We start from the raw sequence: 21,677 nt of genomic DNA on the forward strand, positions 1-21,677 counted from the left end.
GCAGCGGTGCTGAGGGTGAGAAAGAAAAACTCCAAGTCAAGGCCACTGAGCACATGTGGAAGACTGAGACAGCAGTGAGAGCCCTGAGCTAAACAGTGGACACCTCTGCTTCTGCCGGGTGGCAGGGGGGGACCAAACCATGGGCTCTCACAAGGGGATTCAGATGTGGCCAGCAGAATCTCTCCTGGGCAGAACCGTTCAGACAGCAGCTAGGGCTGGGTGCTGGTTAGGAAGGAGGGGAACCCATCGTTAAGACCCACTCCATGTCCCTGAGGGTCACCGGCTACAAGGGCAGACGAAACATGGACCTCGGTGGAGGGCAGGCTGGGGCTGCCCTGCAGATCCTTCTCTGTCTTCCAGAGTCTTAAGTTAAAGAACCATAGAAGGTCTTACAAAAACTTTTTTTTAGTTTAAAATGTGTGTGGGTACATAGTGGATATATATATTTATGAGTCACATGAGATATTTTGATACAGGAATGCAATGTGAAATAATCACATCAGGGTAAATAGGCTATCCATCACCTCAAGCATTTATCCTTTGTGTTACAAACAATCCAACTTACTCTTTTAGTTATTTTAAAAAGGTATCTTATTTTTTACTATAGTCATCCTGTTGTGCTAGCAAATACCAGGTCTTATTCATTCTTTCTACCTATTTTTTGTATCCATTAACCATCTCTACTTCCCCTCTACCTCCCCCCACCCCCATTACCTTTTCCAGCCTCTGATAACCATCCTTCTACTCTCTCTGTCCTAGAGTTCAGTTCTTTTAGTTTTTAGCTTCTACAAATATGTGAGAACATGTGAAGTTTGTCTTTCGGTGCCTGGTTTATTTCACTTAACATAATGAGAGCAGGCCTTTTTATACATGAACCAGGGAGCTCTTACATGAAAGTCAAATCTCTGGCATACAGGGTAAGAAAAAATGAGGTAAGATTCTGTCCCTATTAATCTTATTTCTATTTCAGTGTGCTTCTAATTACAGGAGGGCCTGAGGGCCTCTCCTAGGAAGTAAAAGTAAACATTTGCTGTTCTTAAATCCAGAGTGAAGGTCATGCCTGTTCCAGAGGATGAACAAACTACCTCAAATCTGAGCTTCAAATAAGTAGAGTACCATGATGTGAAATTTGTCAGGTGACTTTTATCCTTGCTTAAGAAACACACTTTTTAAAAAGGAGCAACATTTCTGTAAGCTAATATAATGTGCTAAGATTTTCTTTTCTCCCCTGTTAACTTTAATGACGTTTGCTCCATTTCTTTCAAAACATTATTATTTTTATTATGTTTAACCATCTGGCCAACTGCTTTAGCAAGTAATTAAAAACCTACAGGAGTTTAGAATTTTAATTAGATTGTACAATTTCTGAAGAATGGGAATGGGGAAGGCTTTAATGGCTTTTTCTTTTTTTTTCTGGAAAGAATTATTTCTTTTCCTGTCTTTGCTTATTATATCCTAAGTTTTTTTTAATTGAGGAAACTGAGTTTGAATTGAAGCTTTCTGAACAACAATACTGAAGGGTAGCTTTGGCCTGTGCACCAAATGTTTCCTTTAATACACTCAGCACCAGCACTGAGGAACTCAAGCGAAGCATAAAGATTAGGGCAAATGCGGAGGTTGGAGTAGCTTAGTGGGTCCTGTGACGAGGTCTACTCGGCCCCAAGAGCACATTCTCACATCAGTCCCTAACTACTCGGATGCACCATCAGGGCCTTGAGCTGCAGAGCACAAGGTGTGGTGTGAGCAACCAAGGAGGAGCAAAAGTGCTGCGGCCCCTTCCTGCTCACAAAGAAGACACAGGGTAGAGGAGAAGGTGAATGAACCCAGGAGAAAAGTGAGGGCAGGATCCAGGCTGGCAGCCATGCAACAGCCCAGAGAACAACCCATCCAGGATGAGGCTGGAGGACGGCAGCCTCTGTAAGGAAAGTCTCTAGGAAAAATGGGCCACAGAACCGGGAGAAAGGATATAAGGACAGAAAAGGCAAGGATAAGGAAAAAGGAAGGCAACTAGAAATGCCTGTAGAAACAATAAGCAGTATGAAAAGGCAGGGTTCAAACAAAGGACAACCACTCAGAGACTTGAAGAAAAATGAAATGGGCTTCACCTAAAAGAGAGAATGAGGAAGAAGCCTGAAGACCCCAGGTATATGGTGAATAAGATGTGTCCCACAACAGCAAGGCAATGAAACAACTTTAGGGGAAAAAAGAGAGTCAAGGCATAAAGTAAACCGTGGCATGATTGTCATGTTGTATATGAAAGAAGAATCCACTTGAACTTGATTTTTAGGAACAGTCTCCTTTGAACAGAACAAGAGTCATGACACTGGAAACAGAAATAAATGTAAGCATTGCCCACTACTTGGTTCTACATAAAGCACAATAATCTCAACATTGTTTATTTGTCTTAGACTTTGTGGAACAATTCATAGACAAAGGCTATTTGCAGTTATAAAAGAGAACATATAACAACTCGACCATTTCAAAGTAAAAGAAGAGACCCAGAACAGTTAGAAGGTAGAAGGGGGAAGAATAAGAAAGTAGGGATGCTAATGTCCTCACGTTTTAAAAAAAATTATTTTTTTTGAGCAGGGTCTCACTCTGTGCCCAGGCTGGAATGCAGTGGCGCAATCTTGGCTCACTGCAACTTCAACCTCCTCAGGCTCAGGTGGTCCTCAGTCTCCTGAGTAGTGGGATTACAGGCACAGGCAGGCCACCATGCCCAGTTATTTTTTGTATGTTTTGTAGAGACAGGGTTTCGACATGTTGACCAGGCTGGTCTTGAACTCCTGGGCTCAATTTATCTGCCCGCCTTGGCCTCCAAAAGTGTGGGGACTACAGGAGTGAGCCATTGGGCCCAGCCCTAATGTCCCTCACCTTTAAAATTAGTCCAGCAAGAAGAAGAAACAGAGATTTAAGTGCATTGTTTAATGTTACAAAGTTAAAAAATAAAAGAACAAAAACTAGTGACCGCGCCATGCTGAGCAGAAAGCGGAGGGGAAGTTAGAAGTGAGCTAAGTAGGTCAGTAGATGAAAGTTACTAAGCCCACCTAGAGTTGGTGAGAAGGTAGTCACTTGCCTAGAATCCCAGTACTTTGGGAGACCAAGACGGACAGATCACTTGAGCCCAGGAATTTGAGACCAGCCTGGGCAACATAGCAAGACCTGGTCTCTACAAAAAAAATACAAAAATCAGCCAGGCATGGTGGCACGCACCTGTAGTCCCAGCCACTCGGAAGGCTGAGGCGGGAGGACATCTTGAGCCTGGGAGGTGGGGAGGATGCAGTGAGCTGTGATGGTGCCACTGCACTCTAGCCTGGAAGACAGAGTGAGACCCTTTCTCAAAAAAAAAGAAAAAAAAAAAAAAGATTAGCACTGTGGGTACAAGTGTTTCAAAGTGATTGTTCCTTGGGAGTAGGACTAAGATCAGCTTGGAGGGGAGTCAGTTCTTTTCATTATAAGGTTTTTTTAACTACATGATATTTATGTATATTAACTTGATAATTTAAAAAAAATTTGACTAACAGACTAAAAATGTACAACTGTATAAAATACCTTCAGATAAGATTTTACAGGTAAGAAAATGCTGCGTGAGGATAGAAGTCCCCTCCTGCGGCGAGGAGGGAGGCACTGACATGAGAGAGCATAGCCTCTACTGGCTGGGGGAGACAGGGTCACATTCCTAAGCCTAAAAACGGAAAATGAAACACCCACCTCATAGGGTGGTTGCCAGGATTAAATGAGAACCTGGATGAAAGTGGTCAGGATGTGTCAGCTGCTACAGCAGTAGGTGAATATCCCCAAACAAGTTTATGCTCACATTGATCTCCCTAAACTACACTTTACTCATCTACAAAATGAGGGTATTGCTTTTCTCTAGCCATCTTGGTATGTCTGAGGATTGTTCAGGCTCATCTCCCAGAAACCTGCTGCCTAATCACATCTTTCTACCTCTCTGCAGAATTCATGTAAAGCTTATTGTTTGTAAGTTTATGGTTGCTCACAACAGGAATGAAATACAAATTGAGCTGAACAGATTATTTCATGAAACCAGCCTCGAAACTAAGAAAGTTGTAATGGCTTTTTGCATCTTTCCAGGTAAATAAACACAGAAGAGAACCAAGAGAAACCCATTAGTTTCTCTCAGACATATTGCTAGCCTTTTCAGACTCAAGCTAACTAAATATTTGTACAACTAGGTCACATGACATTAGCAGACTGTCCACAGCAGCATCTTTTTTTTTTCCTTTGAGACAGGGTCTCACTCTTGCACCCAGGCTGGAGTGCAGTGGCAAGACCATGGGTCACTGCAGCCTAGATCTCTCAGGCTAAAGTGGTCCTCTTAGCTCAGTCTCCTAAGTAGCTGGGACCACAGGCGCATGCCACCACCTCCAGATAATTAAAACATTTTTTGTAGAGGGGGGGTCTCGCTATGTTGCCCATGCTCGTCTTGAACTCCTGGGGTCAAGAGATCCTCCTGCCTTGGCCTCCCAAAGTGCTGGGATTATAGGCGTAAGCCAGTGTGCCTGGCCAATGTAGTACTGTCTTGACACTAATAACAAACAAAATACTTACAAAGATCTTAATAAGAAACATCTCTCTAAACATCTCACAGCATCTTTAAAAACAACATAATTTTTATTTCATGAAAAAAGACATGGTTTAAACTAACAAGCTTTTTCAAAGATGAGTTCCAACTGATTGCATTGCCTATATTGTCTTGTGATTAAAAAAAAAAATCCAAATGATAAGTTATTTAACCCCAATTAACTAAAATACAGTTCTGTAACATTCAAGGAAACATATGTCTTCCTGTTACCATAGCAATGCCTGAGCTGGGCAGCATTTACTACTGATGGAATTGCCAATACAATCCATCTGTGTGAATGTGTGTGTTTTAAACATGAAGGGAGCTAAGGAGGAGAGAAAATGACAAGAAGATGACAACAAGGTACGCTGACGAGCAACACCTTGGTCCAGGAGCCAAGAGAAGAAAGCTTTCCTACATACACTGGCACTAAAGATTCTCACACATCTCATACAGCTTGTCTCTTCCTCTCTTCCTATCTCACTATGTCCCATGTTTGCAAACATGAAACCCAGTAAACGAAGCAATGAGAAAGTGAAAGAGTTAAATGAATTCTGAACTACTGAAAAAACAGAGAGAAAAATGACTTTTTCTCAGGCTATCTCATGACTTCACTTTCTTCCCTTTAAATGACAATGTGGAGTGGGAATACAGAATCTGTGTGGAAAGGAGTAGAGACCTTGCTGCGGATTTAGCGTTGTGTGGCATGTATAAAAGCAGAGTACAACATGAGAAACGGGAGCAGCAGCAATTTCATTAAAACAGGTCACTTAGTTTTCCTCCACCTTTTTCTGATCCGTATTTCTGTTTCACTGAACATTTGCTGTGTAAAGTTATGAAGTATATTTGTCGCATTACTGATTGAGATCTTTAAAGTAGCCTTTACCAGAAGTTATGCAAGCTTCTAGACCCAACTACCAGGCAGATGAGAAAGACAAGAACACCATAATCACCACCATAGGGATGAACTCAGCAAAATTCCAGAAGGTGGAAAATTCTACAGCCTCCCTACTCAAAGCGTAGTTCATAGAACAGCCACACTGGTATCACCTGGGCACTGGTTAAACCTGTGGACTCCCAAACCCCCACCCCAGCCTGCTACATCAGGATCTTTAATAAGATCTCCAGGTGATTCATATGCACATTTAAGAATCTGTTGTTCTACAGGACAAATCAAAATACCCAAATAAAAACATATGCAGAAACACACACACAGAGACAGAGAGAGACTGGAAAGGGAGCCCCAAGGTGTAGCGGCTGAATGCAATGTGCCCATGCTATTCAGATCATGATTCGAAAAATAATTATAAATATTCACATGCATGTTAATGTTTAAATCGACCTAGGTTTGGGTTAATGAATAGGTGGAACAATGTAAAAAGGTTTAAGGAAATACATAAGGTATATTTAATTTTGTATGGAGTGACACTGCTTGTAATTCTGTAAGTACTCTAACTAAAAGCTAAATGACACTGGAGATTATCATTGGATAATTTCACATGTTCCTAAGTAGGATCCTGGTACTCCAGTGCTAAGAATAAGGCAAAAATGTTCACTGAAGTGGATTACATTAACCCATCTACGAAAACCTATCTGCAGCACTACTTGATCACAAGGAAGGATTCAGGGGATGACAGGTTACCCCAGAAAAGTAGGTGGGAGTTGACAAAAAGTGGTTTGGGATAAGTCACTACCTTCACCAACTCTAGGTGGACTCATCTGCAAGGAGGCAAATAATAACAGCTCCTGTGCCTAGCTCACATAGCTGTCAGGTTCAAATGCAAGAACAGATGTGAAGGTGACCTGTACATCTAAAAACACAAGTCAACCGTTACGTGCATTTAAAAAAACCACAGAGGTAATCTGGTCTACAAGCATGAGCTTCTGTTTTTCTTTTTCTTTTTTCTTTTTGATACAGGGTCTCACTCTGTCACCCAGGCTTCGGTGCAGTGGCTCAATTATGGCTCACTGCAACCTTGACTTCCCTGGCTCAAGCAATCCTCTCACCTCAGCCTCCCAAGAAGATGAAATCACAGACGTGTATCACCATGCCTGGATAATTCTTTAATTTTTTTGTAGAGAAGGGGTCTTATTATGTTGCCCAGGCTAGTCTTGAACTCTTGGGCTCAAGCGATCCTCCAGCCTCAACCTCCCGAAGTGCTGAGACTACAGGTGTGAGGCCCTGTGCCTGGCCAAACACGAGCTTTGGAATCAGACGGGATCCCTAGGTTTGTATTGCAGAACCAGTCACTATGGAAGAGGAGCAAGTGAATGACATCTCATATTCCCAATTTCCTCATCTGTAAAATGACATAACACCTGCTATAGTAGACTGTGTTATAGTCCAGCTTTCCACCTGCTTTGTTTCTCATTAGCCCCTTCATAGCCCTGCAGGAGGGTTAAATGATCTATCCATTGATGTTGGTTCTGGCAAGTGACTTCTGTGGCCCAAAGAACACGCACGGAAGAGCTACTTGCTCCTTTGGAGCAGGAGCTTTAACAGCCATCTTGTAAATCTGCCACCACTGTCTTCCCTCTGCAGTTACAATGGCAATGACCCAGATGGCAGCTGGTCCTTTGGCTGAGTCCCAAGAGCAGGGAAGTGCAGCTCCCGACCTTCATGTAAGCTTTAGTTAATATCTTCCAAAAGTTACTATGCAGGCCAGGTGCAGTGGCTCACGCCTGAAATCCCAGCACTTTGGGAGGCCGAGGCAGGTGGGATCCTCCTGCCTCAGCCTGTTGAGTAGTTAGGACTACAGGCCTGCACCACGACGCCCAGCAATTTTTTTTTATTTTTATAGAGACAAAGTTCCCTTGAGCCCAGGAGTTCAAGGCTGCAGTGACCTGTAATTGTGCCACTGCACTCCAGCCTGGGTGACAAAAAGCAACCCTGCCTCAAAAACAAAAACAAACACAAAAACAAACAAACAAACAAAACAATCTCCCAACCCCACCAAAAAAAAAAAACAAAAAAAAAAAAACAGGAGATGAAATTCTTGTATGAAAGGTGACCTCCAAAAATATTAGAAGGAAAACGACATTCTTATCATCAAGATGTTGAGGCAGACAGAATTCTGTACAAGCCTTTATTAAAATAACTCTTTTGTCTTCAAGTCTTCCAGCATAATATAGTTGCTTTTTCACAACTTACTATTCTTTGTCCAATTCACTATAAACTGTTTAATAGCTTTTTCAGGTCTTCATTTCCTTATGAAAGCTTTTGTGCCATGTAAAACCTGTATGAGCTTTTAACACAAACTCACACAACTTGTATCAAATGTGTATCCTTTTCTCTTGTTAATCTGTCTTATGTCAATTTAATTCTCAGGTCCAGCCCAAAAACAACCCTAAAAGGGAAGAGGTAAAGTTTTTTCTTTCCTACACACCAATTATATGGCCTTGTAAATTCCAGCCTCTCCTGACTATGTAATACTTAAAATCCCCAATCTAACTTATCTAAGGCATACAAAGTTACAAGATCCATTTAAATAAAGAATTATTTAATGTGTTTGCATTTTTTAAAAGTTAATTTGGTTTAAAATACAATTGGAAATACAAATAGTTTTTAATTCATGCAATGGAAGAATGTCTGCCTTTTTGCTATTTCATATGAATTTGTTCAAAGTTTTTATACTATCATTCTTAGACTAATTCTTAATATTAAGCATTTAATGCTTAATTTAGTTTTTCTCATTTTACTTACTAATTTTCAACATCCTGGTTGTTTGTGCTACTTAAAATGTTTTGAAACAATCTAAACTATGGAAGAATCCTGGAAAATGTGCCTCTGGGCAGGTGTGTGAATGAGGTAACTCACAAGGGTGTTTAGTGATCTCCTTCATCTTTGGGAATATTCCAGTTCCCAATCACTTTTTAACTCATGGCACTCATACTGAGATAACCAGCCAGCAGCAGAACATCCAGCATTTATTTGTCTACCATTTTTCAAAACATTTCTGGGTCTAGACTTTCACTCTAACTAAAGTCATGAACGTAACAAAACCAAATAGCAACAAAACCAAACAAAACGAAAGCAACAAAACCAAACCATGTGAACTCTTTAAGAGTATTCTGGTGAGCCACTATTTTTTTTTTTTTTTTTGAGACAGAATCTTGCTCTGTTGCCCAGGCTGGAGTGCAGTGATGCAATCTCGGCTCACTGCAGGCTCCACCTCCCAGGTTCACGCCATTCTCCTGCCTCAGCCTCCCTAGTAGCTGGGACTACAGGTGCCCACCACCATGCCCAGCTATTTTTTTTTTTTTTGTATTTTTAGTAGAGATGGGGTTTCACCGTATTAGTCAGGATGGTCTTGATCTCCTGACCTTGTGATTTGCCCACCTCAGCCTCCCAAAGTGCTGGGATTATAGGCATAAGCCACCGTGCCCAGCTGGTGAGCCACTATTTAAGCAAAGTATATGGCAAAACCAGTGAACAATTTCTGAAACAGAAATAAGAGTTCTAAAGCTGGCTTTTAGCTCATACGCAATATGGGGGAAATGCTAAACAAAATTTGATTGTTTTTATTGTTACCTTTAGGTTGCCAAATAGTTACCTGCAAAGTTATTTTTCTAATCAAAGTTGTCATTTGTCTATGTCCAGAGATACCCATCAGAACTCTGGAGTAGTATCAGTTTTGGGATAACTTACGAAGAGAGGACATGCTGGAGGTACCCCGAAGAAACTGATGCAAGCCGTCGTCACTGTCACTGGAGCTGGCTATACTGTTCCTCATTTCCAACATGGAGATCTGTGTGCAGAGGCTGAGCTGATGTTCCAGCTTTTTGGCTTTCTACAAAGCAAAGTTTTAAGCTTTCTGAGATTTACGGGAGTTGAATCATATATTCCATTTAAGCAGCATGTACTTTTCCGAGAAATATGCCAGGGCATAAAAAAAGAATACCGATACATATTAGGTGACCAATAAACATAAGCTATGATTTTTATTATTAGTTATTACTATAAATATATTATAAAAAATCAAATATACTTAGTAGCCTATTTATAATAAGCTAAATCATTAACTGAAATAAGCACCAGCTTAATTTGATAAACAGCCCAGACAAGATGATTTTGAAAGGGCACATATACTCAATTGTCACTGGGTAACAGTACTTATCAGAGAAATGACGTTTTTAAAAATTCTCTCTTCTAATCATTTTCTTTCCAAAAAGATACGGGAAAATTAAGATCAAATTGCAAACTGTTGACGATCTGTGCAGCTCTACACCTCTCTTTTCACCTTCTGGCCTGACCTGAAGATATGCAAGACTGGAAGGCAGCAGGGTTCGAAGGCCAACTTCCTGATTGCTGGGGTCTGTCAGCCTTTCTCTGTCTGCACACCTCCAGCTGCCCTGTCCTCCCTAACCTACTCCATCCTCTACCCCCTCTTACTCCTTTACCATCTTTCTCAACATGCTCTTGATGAAGAGGGTGCCTTATCACCATAAACACTAGTCCCTGACAGTTATAGACTCCTTACTAAGTAACAGCAAATCTAATCATTACAAAATACTTTCTCCTCTCAAGATTACAAGTATCCCCAGTGCATTTAACATATGACTAGTTACTAAAAATTCAGGAAAACATATTTCATAAAGTGAAATATACCTCATATACATATTTATTTAACAAAATAAACTCAGAAAACACTTACTTTATCATTTAAGGTGGGATCATTCAATGAGTAGAGCTTATTTGTAATGTCTTTTCCAATAAGATACCTAAAGATTTCATACAAGAAAGGTTCTGATTCCAGAAAGTATGTTAATCTTTCCCTCGACCAGCATAAAAATCTGCAGTTATCGTCTGCAATAATGGTGACCTGCCAAAGAAACAAGCATGCAAAGAATAAAGTACTTCTATGTATATGAATTATGACTACAGTGATTTAGAAGAGAAAAGTAGGAATGATTTAGTGTACATTATTATAGCAATGATTTGTCAAATTAAATTAAGACTTAATGCACACAAGCTTCTATATGTATAAAATTATGTTTTTACAAAAGCAATCTGCAGACTAAATAAAAGCAAATCCTCTGGGTTTCATTGTTGTTTTGTTTTGTGAGGTCTGGTGACAGAAGAATGGCCATTGTATTGTTACCGCTGCCAGAGCATGTATTCAACTGAGGATGCCACTGGACATATGACTTACATGAAATATTTCTTTACACCCTGTACATTACAATGAAGTTCAAAAATACAGCTTCAAGCAGATGAACTGAGGTAAGATTCATGAGGCAAGTTATAGATGGAAGACCTTCTGCCCATCCAACTCTGCAAATATACACTAAAGACTGAGAAAACTTCAAGGGCCCCCGGCTGTTGCTGATGAATATGGTTGGTGAGGGTCCTTCTGTCATAGGTGTTTCTCGAGTGTCACATTTCAAGGTTAGATCCAGGGTAGCCCATTCGAGATATTCACAGACAACCCTGAATTAGCTCAGAACTGGAAATCATACCCCCTTTCCTTCAGTATTGTACATAGGAAAGCAGAAAGGTACTATAACTGCACAACACAGAGCTCAAGCATCCCTCAAATAAATCCCTCTGCCAGAGTGAGGGGCCATGTCCTCACAACTCAGTGTCAGGAAGCCCTTCCTCCCATGTAGTCCTCTTCTATCAGTTAACACTCCTGTAAGCTTCATTATGGCTTAAATCTTATCATTAAATCCAAGCTCATCAGTTGACAAATCTGCCTGTTCTAAGCACTGTGAAGCCAGGGATTGTCTATCTTCATGTCTGTCTGAATGCCTGACTTCCAACATGGAGTGGTGCTCAATGCATGACTATTGTATGAAGGACTTAAGCAAATGAACACACGACATGGCAAAACCCTGGCTCTACAAAACATACACAAATTAGCTGGACATGGTGGCATGTGCCTGTAGTCCCAGTTACTTGGGAGGCTGAGGTGGGAGGATCACCTGAGCCCAGGAAGGTCGAGGCTGTAGTGAACCATGATCACACAACTACACTCGATCATACAGTGGCAGCAGAAGATCCCTGGGTGACAGCACGAGACCTCATCTCAAAAACAAAAACAAAACAAATGAACACAAATACTGTAGAAGGCAAAAACCAATGTCTGTCCTAATAAAAGGTTTGTTAAACTGACATCCAGTCGTAGCTGAGCCTCAGAGCAAATGTTTCCAAAGAAGCTCTGTCCCTTTTGTCACAAAAGTAAACACATTTCAGAGGACAAGGGGGTATGTACGTCTACCAAGACAGAAAACGAAAAACCCAGCTTGTCTCCTTACTTCAACAAGCTGAAATCTGATCGTTGGCAAATTAAGAATGTCTGGCTACTTTAAAAAGTGGTGTCAAGGTTCCTAGGAAAAAAAGCTTGTGTTTTTTTACTATATCAAAAGTAGAAATTTCCAAAACCAAACGGATTTGTTTTTAAGAAATGCATCAGTGTCTGAGACTTGATGAAACACTAAATTTCATTCATTCTTTCGATACACATTACTATACATGTACTTTATGCTAGATACTCTTCAAGGTATGAAGTTACAATGGTGAACAAGAAAGACAAGACGCTTGCCCCATGAAGCTTACATTCTAGTGGAGAAGGATGATAATTAATAAAGAAATATGACCATTTCAGGTGGCAGTAAGTGTTCTGACAACTATAGAACAGGGGAAAGTGGTCGAGAATGACTAGGGGGTGACAGTCGCACATAATGCCACTCACTTTGTATATGTACTTTTAAACTTTAAGGTGCTTTCATATCTATCATGTAAGTGGATCCTCAAAAGTCTGTTTAAAATAAGACAAGTAATATTATTCTCCATTTTTCAGATGCCAAATGCGAAGGACCAAAAAACTCACAAACACATATTAATTAGTGGTAGAGTGGCTCTACAAAACATACAAAAATTAGCCGGGCCTGCTGGCATGTGCCTATAGTCCCAGCTAACTTGGGAGGCTGAGATGGGCAGATCACTTGAGGCCAGGAGCTCGAGATCAGCCTGGGCCAACATGGTGAAACCCCGTCTCTACTAAAAGTACAAAAAATTAGCCAGGCGTGGTGGCAGGTGCCTGTAATCCCAGCTATTCAAGAGGCTGAGGCACAATAATCCCTTGAACTGGGAGGTGGAGCTTGCAGTGAGCCGAGATGGCGCCGCTGCACTCCAGCCTAGGGGACAGAGTGAGACTTCATCTCAAAAAAAAAAAAAAAAAAAATTAGTGGTACTGTGAGCACTTTTGACTTTCAGCCCAAATGTATTTTCCCACCAGGTCAAAATCTACCCGATATACCCAATACTCATCAATACCATTTCATAGAAAGTATTTCTGCCTAGTGACTACGACGTTGGCTGTGCAGTCCACAAGAGCCCCTCATGCAAAGAACGGCTGAACACATGCCACGAAGCCTGTATTCTAGTGGAGGAGGCTGCTAATAAAGAAACAGGATCAAAAACATGGCACGATTTACAGGAAGAGGAGTAGAAGCCAACTGCCCCTGGGGAATTCCCACAAATGGTATGAGGCGGGTGCATAAATGGAAGGCAGCTGAAAAATACTCCTGGCGTAATAACAGAAGAGTGAGCATGGGGTCCTCATGAGGCCCCAGCCAAGCACCCAAGCGCTAAAGACAGTTGGGACTGACGTCCCTTTGTTGGGCAAAGATGTCACCCCGGACTCTGGAAAACAGCGGGAGAAGCAGTTAAAAGATGAGATGCAAATCATCTAGAAGATGAAGAAATTATATTTAGATGATACATAAGGCCGTTAACTTTTTCTTCAGCCATCTGAATTACCTCAAGTTTCCACCGAAGCAATGAAACTTTTACGATGACACTGTAATTTCCTTAGCAAATTCACTTTTTATTGATGGTTAAAAAATTACTTTGGGCCTGTTTAAGTTATTATTGAATATAAAATAACAGTATTCAAATAATAAGCTATACTTAGTTCATATGAGTAACTTACAGGCCCATAAAAACATGGATTTAGTTGGAAGCCAGCAGTTAAGTGCTGACTGAGGTCATTTTACTTGATACCTAATGCTTCATTTCTACCAAATAGACAGTTTTATTTAATGATTTCCTGTCACAACAGTCAAGCAAAGTGTATTGTTTATGAGAATATCTTATAAAGCAATATAAGAATTTTAAAAGTTTCCATAAAATAAATTTACTTCTTATTAGGCATTTCAGCAGTGCTATGCTTATGTCCTTGTGAAGAATTTTACTGAAGAAATAAAAGCAAATATGGCAACAGCAGACATAAAAGGACATCTTTCAGGTCGAGAATTAGACTAAGCATTTGCAAACAGGTTTGCCATGATTACCGCAAGATACTGGATCAGTTCCTCCCTTTGGATTCCAAACCAATTCTACAGCCTGTCGTAAAGAGAAGACACTGGGCTCCACTGCTGGAAACAAAGGTCTCTGAGGGATCTGCCACCTGTGCTAGAATCAGAAACCGCAGTGTGGCAATAGGACTGGCTGACTGTCCTGAGGAAATCATTTAATACTTTTTGCATGCATCATACTGCATTTCATACACCAAACACTAAAATATCCTAGAAGTGGTCTATTCCACTGATGCTGACTGAGTTCTCCTAAGCACTAAAATAACACAGATTCAAAAGTGGCAGAGGAAATCGCTTCGCAGCTCCACCAAAATATTTAGTTAATATTAAGATAATGTTTTCTTTCAATATCATTAAAACTTAGTGTTCATTTCTTTTACAAGAGCATGGACATATACCTGCAAGACATTCCTCTCTCCTTAAAGTCAGTAAAACTTTGATTTTTGGGCTTTGCAACACCAGGACATGCTATTGGCTATGGGAAGGCAGCAGCATGAGATAGAATACAAAAGAAAAGCTTGTAAACAGTAAAGCTCACTTAATATAAAACATCTACATAAAGAAGAAGAAACCAAATAAAACACTACTTTTATCTTTTTTTTTTTTTTCCGAGATGGAGTCTCACTCTGTCGCCCAGGCTGGAGTGCGGTGGCGTTATCTTGGTCTCCTGGGTTCAAGCGATTCTCCTGCCTCAGCCTCTGCCTCCCGGGTTCAAGCGATTCTCCTGCCTCAGCCTCCTGAGTAGCTGGGATTACAGGGACCTGCCACCATGCCCGGCCAATTTTTGTATTTTTAGTAGACATGAGGTTTCACCATGTTGGACAGGCTGGTCTCAAACATCTGACCTCAGGTGATCCACCCACCTGGGCCTCCCAAAGTGCCAGGATTACAGGCGTGGGCCGCCACACCCAGCCTACTTTTATCTTTTGTAATAATAATACTCAAGATTCTATCAATACTTATAAACAGCAACTCTGGGCTATAAGTACCAAAATCACTATAAGTTCCTAGGGATAACAAACTGTAAGTTCAGAATCTGTTGTCTCAGCTCTATCGCTATGCTTATTATCATGATAATTACTACATATTTACCTGAGCAACACCTGTTGTGCAATCTCAAGGGACAGTCATTGAGTCCACTTGCGTTCTCTTTCCTCCTTTTCATCCTATTGTACAATTCATGAGCACCCTGACCACAGAACGAATTTAAAGAAAGAGAAATTCAAAGGAAGTAGCTCCTCATCTAACACGTTTAACTGGTCAGAGTTAGGGAAGGATGAGCTTGGCAGCTAAAAAGTGTGAGGGTGAAGAAGTCTGATGGCTGATGATTTCAAGCGTCCTCTGCCATCGGCACAGGTAGTGAGAAGTTGGCTCTGGGGGAATGTGACATTTTTCATTTGGGAACTTGCATGGGTAAGTGGCAATATACATACTCCTACACAGATGTGTAACAGCTATTTATTACTCTCGAGGATCTGCCAACAGGAGCATTTTGTAAACAATCAAAGTACAGTCTCTCCCAAGGGCTTACTCTGATGGTTCCAGCTATACAGGACACAGGCTTGATGATGCTAGTTTTAATCTACTGGCCAATCAGGAAATGCCACACGAGACTCTATGCAGAGAAAAGCTGACTGGCATTAGGAAAAGCTGAATACATTTTCTTCACCAAGCTATGGTACTATAAAATTTTGGTCATGTTTTTGGAATCTTTATTATAATTACTGGGAACAACTCTCAACTACCAAAATCCAATTCCTAGTCCCCAAGAAGAAAGAGAACTGTAGCTAGTGGTAGGAATTCCTTTTTGTTGACTTAATTATAAACATAATCTGAAGTCCAGTGGAAAAGATAGTATAATAGTATTTCTGGCCTCTTGGGGACCACTTTGATTTTGGAAACAAAGCAGGTTCAATTCCCACCCCATCCTCAAATCCCAGTCTCTTCAGGATTATATGAGATAGTTATCACACAAAATGACCTGCTACTATACACAGAGTTATCACACACAACGACCTACTACTATACACAGGCAAAAGAAATATAGGCAATAAATGTTGGACTTTGGAAGAAGAAAGTGTAAAAAGGTCACAGGAAAGAAGGCGAGAAAAAAGATGTGGTCCTGCATCAGTCTGTAGATGGTGGTGATTAAAGATAAAATAAGAACATAAATCTCACAGCAAAGCTGACCCTCAAAACAAGGTGAGAGTGTAGTGAGGACGAGGACACAGCATTAGCTGTCTCCTTCTGTATTGTAAGCCCAGCCAGCTTGGGAAGAACGTTTCATAACAGTGAATCTATATGCAACCTTTTAGTAAATGCACGTAACGAACAAGCTCCATGATTACTCAGGCCAGTTATTCAGGAAGGGCGGGAGCAGGGCAGGGCTGAAACCATCGTAAATGATACAAACTAAACTGTATGTCTGTAAATGTTCTTTTATCTCCACTTTTGTTGCATCCCAAATTGTATAGCATCTCAAAATGAGATTCTAAAATAAGACTGTCATCAAGAAACACTAACATTTCAACCTCCCTCAGGTAGTAATAGCCTCTTTATTTCCATTTCTTACCTAAATAGATTTACCTTCTTGCCCATAAACAATCCCATTCTCAAGATATTTCCTTACTGCTGTTAATCCAGAGGCTGAGACTAAAGGAAACCCTCACCCATTTATTTTCTTGGTTAATTTTCTTCCAATAACAAGGTGAATGAATATAATAGGAGGGCTGGACACTTACAGAAAGAATCAGAACAAAGTGCCACGTAATGGAGCAATTTGTGTTTTTTTTTGTTTGTTTGTTTGTTTGTTTTTGAGACAGAGTCTCGCTCTGTTGCCTAGGCTGGAGTGCAGTGGCGCGATCTTGGCTCACTGCAGCTCTGCCTCCCGGGTTCACGCCATTCTCCTGCCCCAGCCTCCGGAGTAGCTGGGATTGCAGGCGCCTGCTAGCATGCCTGGCTAATTTTTTGTATTTTTAGTAGAGACGGAGTTTCGCCATGTTAGCCAGGATGGTCTCGATCTCCTGACCTCGTGATCCGCCCGCCTCGGCCTCCCAAAGGGCTAGGATTACAGGCGTGAGCCACCGCGCCCAGCCAGAGTAATTTGTTTTAACACAAAAGGAATCACACTAAGTAGTCCACGTTCAAATTACTGCCATCATGAAGAACTTCATTCTTTACCCTTAAACATATTCATTAAGTACAAAAGAGTTTAGTGATTAGATTTCTTTCATAAGAATTAACAAAATAAATTCCCTAAGGCGAAGCCAGTTTTCTGGTTTTCCCCAATAAATGTGAATTACATAGTTTAAGAACACTATCTACAACTCACATTTTCCTTTTTGCTAATAAAGCATAAGATGTTTTCTATAGAAAAACTTATAAAAATTCAAATAAGAAAAAAAAGTTTAAAAAAGCAATCAAACACAGTCTATAAATAACATTATGACAAAATTAGAATATATCTTTCTAGAACATTTTCTGTACATATAATATATACAGTATTTTTTAGGCCAGATGTGGTGACTCACGCCTGTAATCCCAGCACTTTGGGAAGCTGAGGCGTGCAGATCACGAGGTCAGGAGAGTGAGACCATCCTGGCTAACACGGTGAAACCCCCTCTCTACTAAAAATACAAAAAATTAGCCAGGCATGGTGGTGGGTGCCTGTACTTTCAGCTACTCAGGAGGCTGAGGCAGGACGACGGCATGAACCCGGGAGGCGGAGCTTGCAGTTAGCTGAGATTGCACCACTGCACTCCAGCCTGGGCAACAGTGCGAGACTCCGTCTCAAAAAAAAAAAAAAAAAAAGAGAGACAATACTATACATGCCCTATGGTAAACTTATTTCTTTTCCCCAATAACTCATAGCTGTGTTTCTATTAATATCCTCTGGATTCTGAATGAGATGCAAACTAGCTTCAATCTCCTTAAAAATCATGTGAAAACGTACCTGGAATTTTTCACCTTTGTGCATCTGAGTTGATCTAAATTCAGGAGAATCTATAAAGGCACAGGGGTAAATGTTATGCAGAAAATGTCCTCGATAGGAGACCTTCATTCTGATAACAGAAATTAATGTTAATAAAAGCAATATTTCACAAATACCATCATGATCCTTAAAACTGCTATAATCTTATGCGATTTTATTTTGTAGTACAGTTTTTAAAATTCCACAGATGATGGACAGAACTAAAAGCACTTCTTAAGGCACAAGTATTTCAAAAAATAACGTTGGAAAAAGGAAAAAAACAGTGTCCAATATTGAGTCAGATGTATGCCATCTAGTGGTAACTATTGCTCGTCTAATGGAAGTGACCATATAATCTGTTACTCTAGCTGGGACACTTCTGAGAGGGAAAGAGGTGTCATTAATAACAATGCCAGCACAACAGAGACTGACTCTCTCCCCGAAAGGCTGATATTCCTAGAAGTTGCATTTTTGTGATATTCAAGACAAATTAACTCTGAAGCATGCATAGGCTTTTTGAATATCAATGTCTAATTTAAATCCACTTCAATTTTGACTCATTCATTTTTAATAAAAGGTCAAAAATGGTTAAAATATTTGCAATTGAAAATCCTGACATCAAGATTCAGAGCGGTACATTCAACCTGGCTTTAACATGTTGCTCTGCGGCGTTGTAAAGTGTAGTTGTAGCATAAAATTCCACCAACAACAAATTCTGTGACTGCTTCCTCCATTCACTGGCAACATTTCCTTCCATTCATTTCCTTCCCGGAGGCCATGAAAAAATTAAAGGTAAACTAGAAATTGTGATTTCCACAGAACACTTACTTTCCCTTTAAGAGAATACTCAGACGGTCATCAACTGAGGTTTTATCCTCTGCAGCATAAGTCTGGCCCTTTTTCAAGGTTTGGATCATGCAAAACTGTCCAGTTAGTCTTCTGAACAAATCTGGAGACACACGGAGTGGTTCAAACAACCGCCGGTAGATGCCACTGAGTTCCTTTTCAATCTTCACCTGAAATGCAGCAATGACTAGATGCTGTACCAAAGCAGCAGCAACCCCAAAACACTGACCTCTGTGGTCAGAATAAACAAATCTTTGATATATACCATCACCCTTCTGTATTGAGGCCAACAGAATCTTACACAGCAAGTGAAATGGTGAGAGAAGTTTATACTTTAGATCCTAAAAGGGTACGGTTAGGTCATGTGAGGTGGTTCATGCCTGTAGTTCTGGCACTTTGGGAGGCTGAAGTGGGAGGATCACTTGAGTCCAAGAGTTTGAGAGCAGCCTGTTTAGGTTTTGCAACTGTTTAGGTTTTGAATGTTGTCACAACATTCACCTTCCTAACCTTAGCACCTTCTATAAATAACAGAAAACTTTTCTGTGAAACCTTTTGTTTCACACACACACAAAATTTACTAACTTTTAAATATGGCAGCAAGAAAATAAACACACAAAATAGGAATCAATGAGGAAACAAATTTACAAAAGTAACACATACATTAAGCATTTTATCTCCATGTAATTACTTAATGCACCAATATAGAAAAACAAAAATGTACAGCTGCAATCACTGCTTCACATTTATGTACTCTCAAGGAAAGTGAAGGAAAAATAAAAGGGTGTAAGAGTGTTAGTGTAGAAGTTTCATCCTAAGCTAAAATGAACTCTGTAAAATGGAGAACCCACTGGCAAATAAGGCTGGCTACTGGAGGAAGAGAAAAACAAAATGGCTTAATAATTTTTGTTGTCAGATTCTCCAAAGCCCAGGTCATGCCCCATCTTTGGGCCCAGCATTAGTCTCTGGAAGTCACACTAATTAGGTGGATGGAAAACCATACTGCACTGTATCTCTGGCAGGCACGATATGAAGCCTATAGACTCGGATCATGACAGCTGCTCCAACCTGATGTCACTGTAGCATTTGCAATGCTCCTACTTGTCCTGCTGTTTCATTGTGAGGAAAATCCAGCATTTATATTTTTCAAAAAAGTAGATTTATAGTATGAGAAGAAACAAAAGCACAGATACTAAGTGATTTACCTATTTGGTGCTATGATCACATTAGCAACTTCTGAACCTTAAATTTGGGGTTCCAGCAAGTTCTGACATTCAGAAAATGCAATCATTATCCACCTCTTCCACTCCAAACCTCTAGTAATGAGCATTTAATATGATTTATTCATAATCGGCTCATCCCGTAACTCTCAGATTAAGCCCTTTTTATGTATTTATTTTTTGGAGACGGAGTCTCATTCTGAAGCCTATGCTGGAGTGCAGTGGTGTGATCATAGCTCACCGCAGTCTCAAACTCCTGGGATCCAGTGATCTTCCCGAGAAGCTGGGACAACAGTGTGTACTACTGCATCCACCTGATTTTTAAATTTTTTTGTAGAAACAGGGTCTTGTTATGTTGCACAGGCTGGTCTCGAACTCCTGGGCTCAAGTGATCTTCCAACCTAGGCCTCCCAAAGTGCTGGAATTACAGGCATGAGCCACGGCGCCCAGCCGCATGAAGCCCTCTTATTAATTATTTTCCTCTTTTTTTTTTTTTTTAGACAAAGAGTGTCGCTCTGTCATCCAGGCTGGAGTGCAGTGGCACAATCTCGGCTCACTGCAACCTCAGCCTCCTGGGTTCAAGCGATTCTTGTGCCTCAGCCTCTGAGCAGCTGGGACTCCAGGCGTGCACCACCATGCCGGCTAATTTTTGTATTTTTCAGTAGAGACACGGTTTTGCTATGTTGGCCAGGCTGGTCTTGAACTCCTGACCTCAGGTGATCCACCCACCTAGGCTTCCCAAAGTGTTGGGATTACAGGCATGTGCCACTTCACTTGGCCTAATTCTTTTCCTCTTTGAAAGCATTTACTCATTAAAGGTTTTTTTGAGCACCTACTGTGTGCCAATCATGTTCGACAGGAAAAGTGGATACAACAGTAAGTGTGTTAGATTACTGTTCCCAATTATTCACTGCTCCCAACCTCTGTAAGAGGACTGTACATCCCCTTACTCCACCCCATGCCCCATATTATCAAACTTGGCCATGTCACTCGTTTTTGCCAATGAAATGTGAACAGAAACAATATATGTCCCTTCTGAGCAAAAGTTTTAAGAGACATTGGGTGTTTCTCTTTTGCTCTCTAGTACTTTTCCCTCTGCCATGACAATGCATGGTCCAAAGAGAACCTGCTGCTTCAGCACAGACCCTGAAATGAATGAGATGCATAGAACAGAATCACAGCTGACACACAGCTGCCAGAGTCAAGATACAAGGTGGGTGAGGAAAAAAGCCCATTTGCTGTTACATATCATTGAGATTTATTACATAGTATAACCTAGAGAAAACTAAGTAATACAGCAAAACAACACAGACTGAGTCACTATGTCTGGACAAGGTTACAATCTAGTTGAATGCCTATTATATATCATCTGTATCATTCAAATTAGAATCTTCTATGAATCGTCTTGTTTTCTGACAGTTTTCTACATGCAAATCTGGCCCCAAACATAAGATTAAGGCAAGCATTATATCTTTTACTTTACTGAATGTTTGCTGTGCTTAGAGAAGTCGGTAAATACATATGGGGTGATTTCTAGGACCCTGCTGTTTTCCTATTCTATTTTTATTCTTGGTATGATCAAGGAATACAACAAGATAAATCAGAGTTGAAAAGAAAAAAATTAAAGACTGGTGTTTTGGTAGCAACCCACCAAATTTGGTGACTTCCTTAAATGAATATTTTGGGCATTAGAAAAATATATAGTTATTACACTAAAAACTAGTATGAACTATTTGTA

At 40.5% G+C, this 21,677-nt stretch overlaps 1 protein-coding gene across 3 annotated transcripts in view; it reads right to left on the reverse strand.

Annotated features, from left to right (window-relative positions):
- Positions 1-21,677, reverse strand: part of BVES (blood vessel epicardial substance) — a 36,492-nt gene that overhangs the window by 6,210 nt on the left and 8,605 nt on the right. For all 3 annotated transcript variants that reach the window (XM_025383545.1, XM_025383544.1, XM_025383543.1), the window contains exons 4-7: positions 18,705-18,892; positions 17,859-17,967; positions 10,240-10,407; positions 9,234-9,375 (exon numbers count right to left, since the gene is read on the reverse strand). In XM_025383545.1, the coding sequence (XP_025239330.1) occupies positions 9,234-9,375; positions 10,240-10,407; positions 17,859-17,967; positions 18,705-18,892 (607 nt within the window). The remainder of the gene's footprint in view (positions 1-9,233; positions 9,376-10,239; positions 10,408-17,858; positions 17,968-18,704; positions 18,893-21,677) is intronic.

The sequence above is a fragment of the Theropithecus gelada genome, chromosome 4 (assembly GCF_003255815.1).
Source record: "Theropithecus gelada isolate Dixy chromosome 4, Tgel_1.0, whole genome shotgun sequence".
Classification (NCBI taxonomy): domain Eukaryota; kingdom Metazoa; phylum Chordata; class Mammalia; order Primates; family Cercopithecidae; genus Theropithecus; species Theropithecus gelada.